Raw genomic sequence first — 17,300 nt, 5'->3', positions numbered from 1 at the left:
GCTAGCGCTCTACCACTTGAGCCACAGCGCCACTTCTGGCTTTTTTCTTTTTGCTTATGTGGTGCTGAGGAATCGAACCCAGGGCCTCTGGCATGCAAGGCATGCGCTCTACCACTGAGCCACCTTCCCAGCCCATACCAGAGGTTCTTAAGTGTGAGGTAATCCTAGATTTTTTAAAAAATGGTGGTATCACCTCAGTGATAGCAGAGGTGATCTTGAATATACAAGAAAATTGGCTCTTGTGGTTTTTCCAATTAGCAACTATAATCTGATTTCATGATTATCTAATGAGTGTATCCAAAAGTCATGTTAACATCAGTGCTGAGTAAACTGGGTATGACAGTACATTCAAAAATAAGAAACTTTAATGAGCTGATGAGCAAGGAGGCAAAATTTGACTATATAATGATATTCAATAAGTTCACTGACTTCTACTTTTGGCAAAGGTAAGTACTGTTCTTTCACATCCTCAAGAACAGGTTCATTGTTTCATCTAAGTTTTCAGTCAAAGGATAGTCTAATTGTTTCAGTAAGCATAAAATCAGACTTCAAGAAAAGATGCAAGCATTAATCTTGGCACCCTGGAAATTACATAGCTGATCTGGTAAAAATCATGCAGGAAATAAGTTTAAAACCTAAATATAGTTTTGTGGCATAGTTCACACATCTTGTAAAGTAAGTTCCAGTGCTGTTTCCTGTTACCAGCTCATATAAGGCTGATATTACTGTGGACAAATTCATGCTTTCTCATGACTAAAAGTAGGTTGCAAGTAGAAATAAGGCTTGAAGGGAAAGAGGAAAACAGAGGGTTATAAAGTCTTCAATTTTGGCCAGGTGCTGGTGACTTACACTTGTAATACTAGCTACTCAGGAGGCTGAGATCTGAGGATCACAATTTGAAGCCATCTCAGGTAGGAAAGTTCATGAGATACTTAATTCCAATTAACCACCAAAAAGCCAAAAGTGGTACTTGGGTTCAAGTGGTAGAGCATTAGCCTTGATCATAAAAGCTCAGGGGCAGTGCCCAGCCCCTGAGTTCAAGCCCCGGGATGGCAAAATAAAATAAAATAAAATAAAAAAGTTTTCAATTTTAACTTCATCAGTTCTCAGTTCAAACATCCTCCTTCCTGCTTTCCTTTTTTTGCTGGTACTAGGGTTTGAACTAATGGCCTCTCATTTGCTTTCTTGCTTGGCTGGAGCTCTACTACTTGAGGCTCTCCTCCAGCTTTGTTTTTGGCAGGTTATTTTGACGATGAAGTTCTACAGATTTTTCTGCCCAGGATTGGAACAAATTGCAATCCTCTGGATCTCAGCCTCCTGAGTGGCTAGGATTACAAATGTGAATTACTGCTACCTACCTAGCACCCTGCTCTTGAGAAGTGCTTGCAAAATCATTGCCATTCCTATCACTCTTAAGCACCAAAATATCCAGCCAAAATATTTCATGTTACTTCCCTTTCCTTGTACTCTAGGGTTCCTATTTGTAGCTATCTTTCAGAATATTTACTATTTATGGGCTCCATCATCATCAGAAAGCAGGCAAGTAAAAATGGCAGTTTCACAAATAACTGAGTATAAATTGTTACAAATTAACCATTATTATTTTGGTGTAGAACAAATTTAACCAATGTTCTAACTATGTATATGTATTTTTTTAAATAAGATGACATGAACAAATAAGAAATGCTGAATCTCACCTGATGCTTCATGTAATGATTCATGTAGGGAGTTGCCATTTTACTAACTTTGAGGCAAAACGGACATAGCAAGTTCTTAGTGTTTTCATGGACTATTCGAAAATGAGTTTCTACATCAGAAAATATTGATGACCTAAACTGGCAAACCTAGAAATATAAAGAAGGTTTAGTTTAACTTGAAACTTTCATAACTTGCATATAATTATATTGAATTAGTAATGATTTATCATTTATTTTGAAGAACATTCTGCCAGATAGACAATCAAGAGTCCTATTACTACAAGTAATAAGTGTAATTTTTAAACAAAAAAGTTATATATGTTTAGGGATATTATAAATCATAGACTCACTTCTTTTCAGATCTACTACCCATTACCTTGACTTTCATTTGCAAGTGGGTATCTCCCATTCTGTATTGCTTGTCTTTCTATATACAGCAGAGGAATTTCATTTTCAGATTTTAAAGCGTACACCAGTAGCAATTTATGTTATTTCCTAGAACCAGTAGTCACTTGAAGTATTGGAAACACTGATCCCAAAGCATTTATTTTGGGTCTCTACAAGAACGTGTCCTATTTCCCTAATATAGCTCTATTCTTCCCTAGAGGATAAGCCAATATGCTTGCCTTTTTCCTTACTACAAGGGTTGGAAAACTACAGCCTACAAGGCCACCAGTTAAAAAAAAAAGAATACTATGTTATGGCACATGAAAACTACACAAATGTCTAAATATACAATAAAATGTGTTTACCTGGCAAATATATGGCATTTCACCAGGTTTATGAGTGTCCTTCATATGTTGTAAAAGAATATGCTCTGTTTCAAATGACAATTCACAGATTTTGCAAATAGCTGAAAGTGGACAAAACATAATACATCATTTTAAGAGTGTATGTATGAAAAGGATGCATTCAGTACAACTCTAAGACAACAAGAGTATAATAGTAATAGCAGTAGTAGTAAGGGAAATTCCAACAATTCAATCAAGGTTGACTTTCTAACAGTTTTAAGAGACTGTGGTTATAACTCAGTGGTAGAGTACTTGTCTAGCATGTGTAAGGTCCTGAGTTCTTTAAAAAGTTAGGATATTGTTGACTTTATTTAATTCTCTTAACACAATTGAGGGAGGTACTGCTACCCTCCCCCAATTTTTCAAATAAGCAAACAGAAGCACAGACAGATTAAGTAACAATCTTTCTATGCTTTACATAGCTGTATTAGGGAGCAGAGGTAGAATTTGAACCCAAGCTCTGTACAGTTCCTAGACTGTTTTAACTGCCCCTACAGCAACCTTTCATCTTAAAGTGTAAATCAAGGCAACTGATTTTACATTTGAAACTATGGGATTCAAGTATTCTAATTCAGTTCCTTACACATAATACATAGTTATGCCAAGGAAGTTTTCACTAATGAATTATTTACAAGAAGGGTTTCAATTTTAGTAATAAATTTTAAGTTTGTATGAGTTAAAACTTGGTATTCAGTTTGGCCATCAAATTACAAGTTATATTTCTTAAAATTATTCCATCAGAATCCTTTGGTTCCCTTACAATCAGGTGGTTAAAGTCAATAATTTTCAGGCCTTCAATCAAATTGTCACTTACTAGAAAACTCATGGGGAGTATGTGTACTCTCGATGTGGCATTGCAGCTGGAAGGGTGTGGGATACTGCCGGTAGCAGTGCTGGCAGGTGGTGTGGTTTTCCCAGCTCTCATTGTTCTGCTTCTCCAGTTCCAAGTGGTGTTTCATGTGATTCATGAACCTATAAATGATTGTCAACAGTTGCAAAAATTCAGATTTATAACCCTAAAGTTTAAAAAAATGTAATTGATGGGAACTCAAAATAATTTCTCTATGGCCTTAATTAAAGCCCTCAAGAAAAGTACTCAGTGCTGGGAATGGTGGCATTTGCCTGTAGTCCTTGTTAATTAGGTATCTGAAGCAGAAGGATCACTTGAAGAGTTTGAGGCCAGCCTAGGTAAATAGCAATATCCCATCTCAAACCAAAAAGTATGTATACTAAAGAAATTGATTTTAACTGGGCACTGATGGCTCATGCCTATAATCCTTAGATATTTAGGAGGTTGAGATCTGAGGATCGTGGTTTGAAGCCAGCCCAGGCAGGAAAGTCAGAGAGAGTCTTACCTCCAATTAATCACAGAAAAAGCCAGAAGTGGTGGTGTGACTCAAGTGGTAGAGTGCTAGCCTTGAGCAAAAGGACCTTAGGGACAGGGTCAGGCCCAGAGTTCAAGCCCCAGGACTGGCAAAAAACAATTAAAAATAAATAAAAAAGAATTTAATTTTACTAAGTAGCTTAATAAACAACTTTTAAAAATTTTTGTAGTTTCCTTTTTGGCAAATACAAAAAGTAGTAGTCTTTTCCCTCCACATATTTACATTTCAAAAAAATACATAGAAGAAGGAAACTATCACCATAGTTGGTATAGTATCATGAAAGAAAATTTTAAAAGGCTTGAAAATACACACACATACACATACACACATATTGCTTTCAAAATGCATGTAATAACAATGTAAGTGCCTATACTTACACACATCTTTCATTGTCTTTAATGATCCTGGCTTTCTGTTTTTATAAACTGTTACGATTTGAATCTGAGATGTCTCCCAAAGGCTCAAATGTTGGGGGCTTATATGCCAGCTGATAGATTGAGGACTCTGACCTAATTAATGGATTAATCCCTTGATAAATTCATAATGACATGATTATTGGGAGGTAGAACCTACTTTGGGGAAGTGGGTTACTGGGATGAACCCTGAAAAAATATACTTTGTCCCCAGTTCTTTCCTGTCTTGCTCACTGCTTCCTGGCTGCCATGAGATGAACAGGTTTCCTCTATCATCCCCTTCTATGATGTTTTTGCTTTGATATAGAACTAAAAATCAATGGAGCCAGCTGACCCTAGACAGAAACCTCAGAAATAATGAGACAAAAAAAGCTAGCAAAAAAAAGTCTTTCCTACTTTAAATTGTTTCTCTCAGGTATTTGTCACAGCAATAGAAAGTCTGACTAATATAGAAAGTATTTCTTCAAATTTTTTGCAGACTCTCCCTTTTGTAGTACTGTCTATCTCAGAGCTACTAAAAGGCTTCTTAAGAGAAGAGACTAAGACCTTCAACAGAGTACATATAAATGAGCATGCCTAGTCTGAAGAGTTTACTTGTGGCTAAATTTCAAAGAAAACTTATTCAACTAACAACAAATTTTTGTCCTGTTCCTGATCTCTGTTTCCTGATTTTTTTTTTTTGCCCCACGCTAGTGTGCCACCACTTGAGCCACAGCTCTACTTCTGACTTTTTCTTGAGTTTATTGGAGATAAGAGACTCACAGACTTTCAGGACCAGGTTTGGCTTCAAACCATAGTCCTCAGACCTCAGCCACATAAGCAGCTAGATGGCAGTCATGAGCTCCAGCTTCAACACAATAATTTTAAGATTAGATCAACAACTTAAAGTAATTCACTATGAAAATCTAAAGAAAACAATACTGAAATGGAATGATAATACCATCAACCTAGATAAATAATAATTATATAGGCTTTTAACATTTATCTCTTTTTTTATACCTCCAAAATACATCTCTTCAATTTTGGTAAATGATTGGAATTTACTTTGAAAAGTATCCAACACTACATGGTAAAGTAAGTACAGGTTGAACACTTCTAATCTAAAAACCTGAAATAATGCTCCAAATCTAAAACATTTTTTGCACCACTTGATGTGTCAGATGGAAAATTCAACACCTAACCACATGCAATACATTCAAGTCAAAACGCAAATGCACTAGTAATATTGTATAATATTTACCTTTAGGCTCTATGTATAAAGTATGTGGGAAATATATTTTATGTTTAGACTTGGGTCCCAACCACAAAATATCTCTTTATATATGTGTGAACATTCCAAGATCTGAAAAAAAATCTGAAATTGGAAGCATTTTTCTCAAGGATTTTGGATAAGGGATATACAACTTGTATAGTGAAATGTTAATAGTAGAACTGAGATGGTAAATAGATATAAATTCACTATAAAATTTTTTTCAAATTTGTAGAATCTTTAAAAATCTTATAAGGTATTGAAAAAGAGTGTTACTTAATATAAATATAAATGTCAGGCTGTAAAATAAATGAAAAATGTCAATCAATATGTCATATTATTTGTTTTGTTACTATCTTAAGACTAGATATGTAAAATGCCATAAAACTCAAGACTGTAAAAGACAAGTTCCTAAAACTTAAAAATATACATGTATAATAATTTTAAATTTCATTTGGAAGTTAAATCTTTTTTTATGGGAAGAGGGTCCTGGGGGCTTGAACTGAGGACCAGGGCACTGTCGCTGAGCTTTTTTTCCCCTCAAGACTAGCACTATACTGTTTGAGCCACAGTGGCCTTTTCTTGGTGGTTAACTAAATAGAAGAAACTCACTGATTTTCCTGACCAAGCTTATTTGGCACCATTATCCTTAGATCCTAGCCTCCTTAGTAGCTAGGGTTACAGGCTTATATTAGAGTTTTAAAATGTATAAAATTATGAAATCAAGTAAGACAATACATAGAAATTGAAGTTTTCCAAAGAAGAGCACAAAACAAAATCACTTTCTCTGCAAGTTAACATGCTTAAAAATTGTAAACATGAACTGAAACCTGAGCACTATGTAAGAGGTAGTATGGGAGAGGTCAACCTAGAGACTAGTATATATACTAGACTATATATATATATTTTTTGGGGGGGAGTCTGTCGTGGGGCCTGAACTCTGGGCCTGGACACTGTCCCTCAGCTCTTCAGCTCAAGGCTAGCACTCTACCACTTGAGCCACAGAACCACTTCTGGCTTTTTTCTTATGTGGTGCTGAGGATCGAACCCAGGGCCTCGAGCATGCAAGGCAAGTGTTCTACCACTGAGCCACCTTCCCAGCCCCTAGACTATATCTCTTATAATATTAATTAGTGTAAGATTAAAGAACAACTGAAAATACATCTCCCCAAAACTGTTAGTTCAATGATAAATATAGGAAAAAAATAATTTTCTATTAGAATACATTTTGTCCTTAAATGCTATGTGGGATGGCAACTCCTTTGTACAGGTACTTAAAGATAATAAAAATATTTTTAAAAAGGTATCTGAAAAAATACAACTAAGTACATCAAGATGTCAAAGTATAAAAATATGTTCAGCATAATGACCTATCTTCCTTTTGTGTGTTAGCATGTGTGCTGGTCCTAGGGCTTGAAATTAGGGCCTGGGCACTGCCCTGAACTTGTTGCTCAAGGCTAGAGCACTACTACTTGAACCACAGCACAACTTTTGGCTTTTTTCATAGTTAATTTGGAGTCTCATGAACTTTTCCTCTTGGGCTGTCTTCAAATTGCAGTCCTCAGATCTCAGCCTCCTAAATAGCTGGGGTTTGCAGGTGTGAACCACAGGCACCAATCCCTTCAAAGTAGAAAGCATAAAATCGCTAACCTAGGTTGGAGAAGAAAACTAGATACAATATCCATATTAAAAGATAATATGCAATTTGTAATATGAGAATTTTCAAATAAATACATATTTACATACCTAATGTTATTTTTAAGAACTTTCAAACAACTGAAACATTTAAAGTTTGTGTAAGTCTTCAGTTCTTCCTCAATGGTTCCTTCATGTCTCCCATAATAAAAATCATTAACTACCATGATCAATTTTCCTTTCTCAGAACCAGCATCATCTTTGTCAGCACTTGAAATTTCTATATTGAAAGTTCCCAGGGAGTTATTTACCATATCTGGGCAACAATGCTGAAAAAAAAAGAAAAATTAATAAGCCTTTCTTATATCTCTTAAAAAGATCAGTAAACAAAAATGAATCCCATGTTTACAATTAGGGCCAGATTATATAAAACTGTGCTTAGAAGTATATCTGGAAAGATATTCACCAAACATTAGCTTCTTTCCCTATGTATTCCAAAAAATTCCAGCAATAAGCATTTATCTTTTCTGTAGGCAGGACTAGGGTTTGAATTCAGGACTTTGTGCTTGCTACCTACCATCTGAGCCATACCTCCAGTCCAGTATGCATTATCTTAAAGAATAACTTCAAAAATAAACTGGGAGGGAGTTTAAAGGGAAAAACTGGGAGAAAATGAGGGAAGAGGTGATACGGATCAAAAAGAAATATACCCATTACTTGCTTATATAACTGTTACCCCTTTGTACATCACCTTTACAATAATAATAAAAAATAAATTGAGGGTGTGCTTTGACTGCATGAAGAAGCCTCCTAAGTAATGTACACAGCCTATTGCTTATATGGATTGCTTTAAGGGACTTTGGAGACAGTTTTTTAGTGGATGGTCATGTCTCAGAGCTAATGCCATCTGCAATCTAGGATCCAGACAGGTATGTGGTGGATGCCTTTGAGATGTCCTAGGAGACAGTGGCCAATGTGCATTACAATGGCTAAGTAACTATGCCCATTATCACTAAATTTAAAAAATGAAAAATGGCTACTTTAGAAGTTTGAAGAATAGCATTACTTAGTCAATAACATTCTGATTAATATATTACTTTCATTTGCAGTTGAAATGTATACCACAGTAAGTATACTAAGTTAATTTTTAAAATTTCATGACTGGAAAGAATTTTAAAATCTTATATAAAGATAATATTACAGATAAGAATTTATATAAAGTTCCTTCATGAAAACACCAATTTGATAAGATTTATTATCTAAATATCTAGACATACCAACAAATTCATTCAATTAATACTTAATAGTTTTAGGGTTTTGTAAAACATTTTCAAATATCAAAAAACATTATTATGCTAGTCCTGGGGCCTGAACTCAAGGCCTGGGTGCTGTCCCTGAGCTTCTTTTGCTCAAGACTTGTGCTCTATCACTCTACCACTTGAGCCCCAGCTCCACTTCTGGCTTTTTTGGTAATTTATTAGAGATAAGAGTCTCATGGACTTTCCTGCCCAGGCTGGTTTCAAACTGTGATCCTCAGATCGCCTGAGTAGCTAGGGTTATAGGTGTGAGCCACTAGCACCTGGTTCAAATATTAAGGTTTTAAGCATCCACAGAATATTTATTTGCTATTTAAAATATTCCATACTTTCACATATTGTGAACAAAAAAAAACATTTCAACTCACATAGTAAAAAAAAAAAAGCAAAAAGTACAACCTTTCAAACATTAAAAATCATAATCAAATCGGTAAAACAGATAAATAAATGTATACCTCTAACAGTTAGCTTATGAAAAAACAAGAACAAAGAGCCATGCATTTATTGCCCAAATTCACTAATTCTAGTATGGCCATCCTTCTCAGTCATCTTGACTCTTCATTACACTGTACAAGCTTAGATGGATAGATATTGTTTAAAAATAGGAGAGGGCTGGGAAGGTGGCTCAGTGGTAGAGTGCTTGCCTTGTAAGCATGAGCCCCTGGGTTTGATTCCTCAGCATCACATAAACAGAAAAAGCCGGAAGAGGCGCTGTGGCTCAAGTGGTAGAGCACTAGCCTTGAGGTGAAGAGCTGAGGGACAGTGCCCAGGCCCAGAGTTCAGGCCCCACAAATGACAAAACAAAAACAAAACAAACAAATGGGTGCCAGTGGCTCATGCCGGTAATCCTAGCTACTTAGAAGGCTGAGATCTGAGGATCATGGTTCAAAGCCAGTCCGGGCAGAAAAGGCCATGAGACTCTTAACTCCAATAAACCACCAGAAAACCAGAAGTGGCATTGTAGCTCAAGTGGTAGAGTGCTAGCCTTGAGCCAAAGAGCTGAGGGACAGCACCCAGGCCCAGAGATCAAGCCCCATGACCGACCCCCCCCCAAACAAAGGAGAGGATCACAGGAAATACCAAAATGGCTAAAAAGAAAACATCAAACGAGTCCAAAGAGTAACTGACATTACACTGGTACAGATTAAGGAAAACAAAGAGTTGAATGTTTGGCCTTTTTATAAAAAGAAACATGACCGTAACCAACTGATAAAACCCTGTTGTGGAGCCTCAGAACAACTCTGTGAGAGACTAAGTGTACAGAAATTTAGGCTTTTATGTACCTGAAAACTACAGTTAAGAGAAAAATCACATCAGAAAACACAGAGCATCAGAACATGAATACATATAAATTAAAGGCATACTGTTTATCATTCTACATTATTTCACATATGGTAAGAAAACAATACTGTAAGTCATTCTTAAGTAAAAATGTTTTCACTGAAATAGTAAGTTCCACAATGAGTTTAGGTACAGCCTTTTACCACAAATTTAGTATATATCAAAACACTCAGTGGTGTCACAAAGCTAATAAAATTATTCATACGGTGTACTGGAAAGGTAATCATTTCCCTGCCTTCATAGGTTAACTTAAAATCAGTTAAAAACGGAAATAGAGAACTAGTAGAAAAAAGCTTTACATGAAAGCCTATATGGTGCATTCTTAGTATTTCATGTTGGATATGGACATTGCCTGTATGTACAACCACACATGTTCAACAGACATGATACCTTCTTCCCACATATGTTTATATTGACCCAGACTGATCTGTACATAGATGGTCTTCTTCTCTAGGCATATATAAAGTAAAAAATAAGCCTGAAACATTTGTTTTGTTTTTTTTTTTGTTTTAATGATATGAGGAACCTAATGTCTTGCTTCTTGAAGGGATGCTAAGAAGAGCAGTCCACAAAAAAAAAACAGCTACGCATGCCAACCTTTTCAAGAGAGATGAGTTATCTTCAGGAATAAAAATGTGAGCAAGATCACTAGTGATCTGAGAAATTTCATGTGCTACACAAACAAAGATGAATGTGCTGACAATGATGTTGGGCACAGGGTTTCCAGGAATGAGTACCAAAATACCCCTGGAGTCCGCTGTCAGCCGTATGTGGTATTGGCAAATAAACAGCTCTAATGAAATTTTTCCAAACCAAGCAAAAACTGAATAGGCTTATCCAGGGATGTTCCTTATTAGAATAAAAGCAAAAATCTGCTTGAGGCTTTCTGTGTAGCAAAATTTGGTACCATATTTATAAGGCAAAATTTCCTAACAGCCCATGATATAATCTTGCTATTTCCATTAAATATCTGCCTGATTGGCAGGGCAGTCACTCTCTCTTTACCCTCAAATATTAAATTTTTGGGGAAAAAAGTTTTAGCAAGGTACTGATAGCTCATATCTGTAACCCTAGCTACTCAGGAGGCTGAGATCTGAGGATCACGGTTCAAAGCTAGCTTGGGCAGGAAAGCCGGTGAGACTCTTATCTCTAATTAACCACCAGAAAACCAGAAGTGGTACTATGGCTCAAAGTGGTAGAATGCCAGCCTTGAGCAAGAATAGCTCAGAGACAGTGCCCAGGCTGAGTTCAAACCTCATGACTGAAAAAAAAAAAAGAAAGAGAAGAAGTTTTACCTTCATGTGGGATCTCAAAGCAGTCAAATGTCTGAACTGAATGTTGCATTTTGGACAAGATTTTCGGAAAGGAGCTCCATTTTTAGAGTTAGATGAGGTATTTGAACCTAAAATGAATTAAATACTTTCATGAGTAAAATTCCCTGTTTTAAACCTTAAGCAACCACTAATAATAGTTTTTCAATCTATCATAATTTCTAAAATTTATACAAAAATAACACATTTTTTCTTCTTCTTTTTTATTTTGCCAGTCCTGGGGCTTGAACACAGGACCTGGGCACTGTCCCTGAGCTGCTTTTTCTCAAGGCTAGCATTTAATTCTTTGAGCCACAACGCCACTTCTGGCTCTTTCTGTTTATGTGGTACCGAGGAATCGAACCCAGGGCTTCATGTATGCTAGGCAAGCACTCTACCACTGAGTCACCTTCCCAGCCGAATATATTTTTTTCTGTTACATTTCATATTTACCTGTTGTTACCACAATCTGGGAAGATGATGCTTCAGAAGAAAACTTCTTTGAAGACAATGCCAAGGAAATATTTGTTTCAGACACACCTTGACTGGTCTTTGGCTGTGGTGGATTAATACTGTTTACTTTAGAAGCAGGGAGATGTGTTACTCCAAATGAAGTTTGATCCATCTCTACAAAGATTTAAATAGTAGAAGATACACATAAATGTTTTGGAGTAGAATATTGCTTACGTTAAACTACTATTAAACTAGTATTGTATTTAAAATTAAAATATTTTGGAGCTAAACTAAGTATAAAATGATTGCATTATCCTATAACACAAACAACAAAAAAGATGAAAATTTATATAACCAAGAGTTAAAAACTATACACATAGCTTCTATGTACTATATTTATTTGAAAAATTCTTTTTTTTATTGTGAAAATACTGTACAGAGGGGTTACAATTACATGGGCAAGGTAATGACATTTCTTATCAAGCATTGTAGCCTCCTCCTTTGTTTTTGAAAAATTCTTAAAGTAAATATTATATAAGAAAATATTAAAGATAGTTTCACTTTTTTGGCATTCTAGAGTTTGAACTTGGGATCTACAGAGTTAATTATTAGCAAGTTATTTTACTACTTGTCCAAAGAAAAACATAAACAGCTATGAAAAAACATAGATATAACAATAAAAAAGGGAAAATGAAATTAAGGCACAAAGAATACTCAAGGTAAACTAGAAATTTATATTTTGGTATTTAAGTACATTTAAAGCTTGTACAGAAGTATTTATTCTAAAAAAAAAACAGAAATTCTGGGCTGGGAAGGTGGCTCAGTGGTAGAGCGCTTGCCTTGCATGCACGAGGCCCTGGGTTCGATTCCTCAGTACCACATAAGCAAAAAGAAAAAAGCCGGAAGTGGGGCTGTGGCTCAAGTGGTAGAGCGCTAGCCTTGAGCTGAAGAGCTGAGGGACAGCGCCCAGGCCCAGAGTTCAGGCCCCACGACCGTACCCAAAAAAAAAAAAACAGAAATTCTATGAGATGCTTTAAAATTGAGATGCATAATAGAAAATTTGTTGGTTCATCTTCCAAATAACAACCTAACAGCTGGTTTATATTCTCTGATTCTATATGTAAAGTGGAAATAACTAATTTTGAAAGATCATAAATACCTTACCCCCTCTTTATGGAAAAGTTTGGATGGAATTACTTTAATGCCTTTCAAACTATGTTCCTTTCAGTGGGATGGAATGTAATGGGCATGTCAGATACAGAATCTCTTCTTTTATGTTTGGTTAATTATATTTCTCTATAAAATTTTGTCTGAATAGAGATTTCCTTGCTAAAAAGTTATGAGGGTGAAAGCCATCACCTTAAAGGGCAATAAATTATATGATTCAGTGTTGTATGAAAGGAGAGAAGGTTAGCACTCCTCTTGACAAGGATGGAAGAGGCCCTTGGGCCTGACAACACGCATATGGTTAAGGCATTACCACCTATATCGTGGCATCTAACCATCGATTTTTTTCTTTGCTGTTCTTAGCCCATTAATGCATAGTTGTTTGATGCTGAATAGATTGTATCTATTGAACTAGATTGTATCTGCAGCCTTTTGACTGTGCAACTTACAGGACTTTGGTTGATGCTTGCCTTAAAATAGTGTTCTAGCACAAAATTGGTATTACTTTCATACCAAATGGGCAGAACAAGCAGGAAAAGCACAAGAAAAATGCCAAGTCCAGGTATCTCAACTCCCACTCATGATAATCAGGTGACAGAACAGATAATGAATAATCCAGAGGAGACTTCCATAAAGCTCTACAATCACTACTGGTAAACATGGTGAATGAAAAGATTGAAAAACTGCAAAGGACTCAGTGTGAGCGTGATAGGGGGAGAGGAGGCAAACCAAAGATCAATACAGGAATCTCATGAGCATGAGGAAGCTACTCAAAGATTGATAGGGGAATTGCTGAGCAGGTTGAGAACACTCAAAGAGAAATAAAGGAATTGCGTGGGCAGGCTGAGAACAAACAAAAAGAAAGTCAGGAATAGCGTGAGCAGGCTTAGAACAGTCAAACAGAACTACAGGAATTGCATGAACGTGAGGAAGCTAATCAAAGAGTAATACAGAAACGGCAAGAGGGGGATGGGAATAGACAAAGATCAATAGAGGCATTCATGGAATCCATAAACAGAGAGCAGGAGTAGCAATCCTATATCAGATAAAATAGACTTCAAATTAAAATTAGTGAGACGAGATAAAGACGGTCACTACATACTAATTAAGGGATCTCTCCTTCAGGAGGATATTACAATTCTAAATCTCTATTTGCCAAACAACGGAGCACCCAAATTTATCCAAGAAACACTATTTTTCCCTCAAATCTCACATAGGTACAAAGACATTAATTGTTGTGGACTTTAACACACCACTATCCCCACTAGATAGATCAACTTGGCAAAAACTCTGAACAGAGAAACTGCACATCTAAACAACTGCATAGATCAACTGCATAGATTTAACAGACATCTACCGAATATTTCACCCAGCAGCATCAGAATACACGTTTTTCTCAGCAGCACATGGAACATTTTCCAAAATAGATCACATTTTAGGTCACAAAGCAAACGTCCAAAATCAGAAACATTGAAGTTATACCTTTCATCCTCTCAGACCACAAGGGAATAAAATTAGAATTCAACACCAAAAACCACCAAAGAAAGGCTTGTAACACATGGAGGCTGTAAAAGTCCTGTAACACACTGTTGAATCACCAGTGGGTCATGGAAGAGATTAGAAAGGAAATTCAAATGTTCATGATATTCAACAAAAATGAACACACAAATTACCAGCTCCTCTGGGACACAGCAAAGGCAGTACTCAGAGGCAAGTTTATAGCTCTGAGTTCCTACATCAACAAATTGGAGAGAACTGAAACCAACAATTTAATAAGACATCTGAGCCTCCTTGAAAAAGAACAGCAAGATAAACCCCAATCCAGTAGACGGAAAGAAATAGTTAAAATTAAATGAATTAGAACCCCCCCTCAAAAAAAAACATAGAAAGAGCCAGGCACTGGTGGCTCACGCCTATAATCCTAGCTACTCAGGAGGCTGAGATCTGAGGATGGCAGTTCAAAGCCAGCCCGGGCAGGAGAGACCATGAGACTCCTATCTCCAAGAAACCACCAGAAAACTGGAAGTGGCGCTGTAGCTCAAGTGGTAGAGCGCTCGCCTTGAGCTGAAGAGTCGAGTGACAGTGCCCAGGCCCAGAGTTCAAGCCCCATGACCGACCAAAAAAAAAAAGAAAAAGAAAAAGAAACATAGGCCCCATGGTTTCTCTTATTTGTAATAACTAGTATATGTCTAAGACAAGCAGAAAAGGTCAGATAAGTTGATGTTAGGTGAAATAAACCCCAAGGTTAGTATTCAAATATTTTTTCTTTCATGTAATTGTTTCTAACATATTTATAAGATGATTTCTGTGTTGCTTTGTATGTCCCTCACCCACGGTATAACCCCTGCTTTCACTATATTTGATGTTGGTATAATTTGTGGAAGGGAAGGGAAAAAACAAATTATTTAAATAGGGATACAGGTGGACCCATTGCAACAATGAGATGTACAAGTTGTTATGTCGAAAATCGAACTTTACAACTTTGGGGGGGGGATGAGAAAGGAGGAGGCAACAATGCTTGATAAGAAATGTACTCATTGGGGCTGGGAAGGTGGCTCCGTGGTAGAGCGCTTACCTTGCATGCATGAGGCCCTGGGTTCGATTCCCTAGCACCATATAAGCAAAAAGAAAAAAAGCCAGAAGTGGCGCTGTGGCTTAAGTGGTAGAGCACTAGCCTACCACTGAAAGCTGAGGGATAGTGCCCAGGCCCAGAGTTCAGGCCCCACGACTGGACCCAAAAATTAAAAAAATAAATAAAAAATAATAAAAGTAAAAAAAGAGAAGAAATGTACTCATTATCTTGCCCATGTAATTGCTACCCCTCTATATGTATTTTCACAATTGAAAAAAATTATGATTCAGGACAACTGCAAGAGTAACAAGGTTATTTAGTCTATAAATGAGATATAGCAAAAGTGATCTTTGAAAAAATGATTTTTTGATAACTGGACTTTGTGAAAAAGTTCTAAAACTGCACGTCAAGTCCAAAGAACCGACTTTCAAACATACTGTATACTATTCATAACAATCATTGTAAAAATTACTTGTTAAATCCTTTAGAGATTATAATGCAGTGGTGATGTCTCTTATGTGGACCTCCACAAAGTGCATATGGCTTGTTTCATGTCTGGAAAATGAATGTATTATATGAGAAAAATAACAGTATCTATATTAATAATGTGAGAAAACTGAGATGTAAAAGAGTTAGGTAATTTAATAAAGGCCATAAAAATTTTTAGAAAAGAGGAATAAATCAGGATCTTCCTAGCCAACTTTAAAGTATTTACCATTCATGGCAAAAACTCTCTCTCTCTCTGTAGTACAAAAAATTAAAAAGAAAGTAGGAACTCCTCTGTATATCATCTCCAGGAAGAGAAAGTAGACGTCATTGTCATGACAAATTCAGACTAGTTCTATGAGTTTTGTAAAATCATTAAGGTAACTGTCTCCTCATTTACTTTGGTTCTTAATTAGCTACCTACATAGTTGGGTATCAACCTAAATAGTACCAAAATGGGAAAATATTTTTTGTCAGTCATGGGACTTGAACTTAGGGTTCAGATGCTATCCCTGAGGTCTTTGCCTCAAGACTAGTGCTCTACCACTTGAGCTACAGTGCCACATCGGTTTTCTGGTGGTTAACTGGAGATAAGAGTCTAAGCTGGCTTTCAACCATGATCCTCATATATCAGCCTCCTGAGTAGCCAGGATTACAGGCATGAGCCACCTGCACTCGGCTGGGAAAATATTTTTGGTACTCATATTACTATAGGTTTTCTTATTAGATAAATTACATACTTCTTAGCTAACAATTACATCATCAGAAATGTTTTGTGTATTCTTTTAATGAAATATATAAAATTATCAAACATAGAAACTGGAATTTCTTCCATTACAGGTAATTTTTTCAAGTGGATAAAATTCCTTCATTGCAATACTACTGTTATAGAAGAAAGTAAAAAAATGTGCACACAACTGCAATCTACAATTGGAAAAACCCGCTATTCCTTTAATTTATGGATTACACACTGGGTATTTACCATGTGGAAATCACTGTTTTGTACCACTCTATAATCATATTTGTCCTATCTACATCATTTATTTGGCATTTTTAGATAATGGGGTTTGATCTCAGGATCAAATGTTCTACCACTTGAGCTATGCCTCCAGTTGTCATTAATTTGAGCAGATAGGCACCAGTTTCTCAAGAAAGCAACTATAACCATGCATTATCTCATAATGCAAATAGCCTCTAAGTAATTGATAATTACTTTTTGTTCTGGGGCTTGAACTCAGGGCCTGGGCACTATCCCTGAGGTTTCTGGTTCAAGGCTAGCACTCTCGCACTTTGAGCCAAAGCTCTACTTCCAGTTTTGGGTAGTTAATTGGAGGTAAGTGTCTCACAGACTTTCCTGCCCAGGATGGCTTTGAATGACCCTCAGAACTCAGCCTCCTGAGTAGCTAGAATTACAGACATGAACCTCTAGTGTCCAGCTAAATGATAATTTTTACAAGTATTTAAAGCATCAGGGTACTTTTCTGA

The 17,300-nt window shown here is 36.4% G+C and overlaps 1 protein-coding gene across 2 annotated transcripts in view; it reads right to left on the bottom strand.

Moving 5' to 3' along the window:
- Window positions 1–17,300, bottom strand: part of Znf280c (zinc finger protein 280C) — a 37,976-nt gene that overhangs the window by 15,809 nt on the left and 4,867 nt on the right. For both annotated transcript variants that reach the window (XM_013018101.1, XM_013018100.1), the window contains exons 6-11: window positions 11,591–11,764; window positions 11,123–11,229; window positions 7,282–7,499; window positions 3,303–3,460; window positions 2,450–2,550; window positions 1,698–1,844 (exon numbers count right to left, since the gene is read on the bottom strand). In XM_013018101.1, the coding sequence (XP_012873555.1) occupies window positions 1,698–1,844; window positions 2,450–2,550; window positions 3,303–3,460; window positions 7,282–7,499; window positions 11,123–11,229; window positions 11,591–11,764 (905 nt within the window). The remainder of the gene's footprint in view (window positions 1–1,697; window positions 1,845–2,449; window positions 2,551–3,302; window positions 3,461–7,281; window positions 7,500–11,122; window positions 11,230–11,590; window positions 11,765–17,300) is intronic.

The sequence above is a fragment of the Dipodomys ordii genome, unplaced genomic scaffold, assembly GCF_000151885.1.
Source record: "Dipodomys ordii isolate 6190 unplaced genomic scaffold, Dord_2.0 Scaffold38, whole genome shotgun sequence".
Taxonomy (NCBI): Eukaryota; Metazoa; Chordata; class Mammalia; order Rodentia; family Heteromyidae; genus Dipodomys; species Dipodomys ordii.
This window is presented reverse-complemented; position numbering and strand designations above follow the sequence as displayed.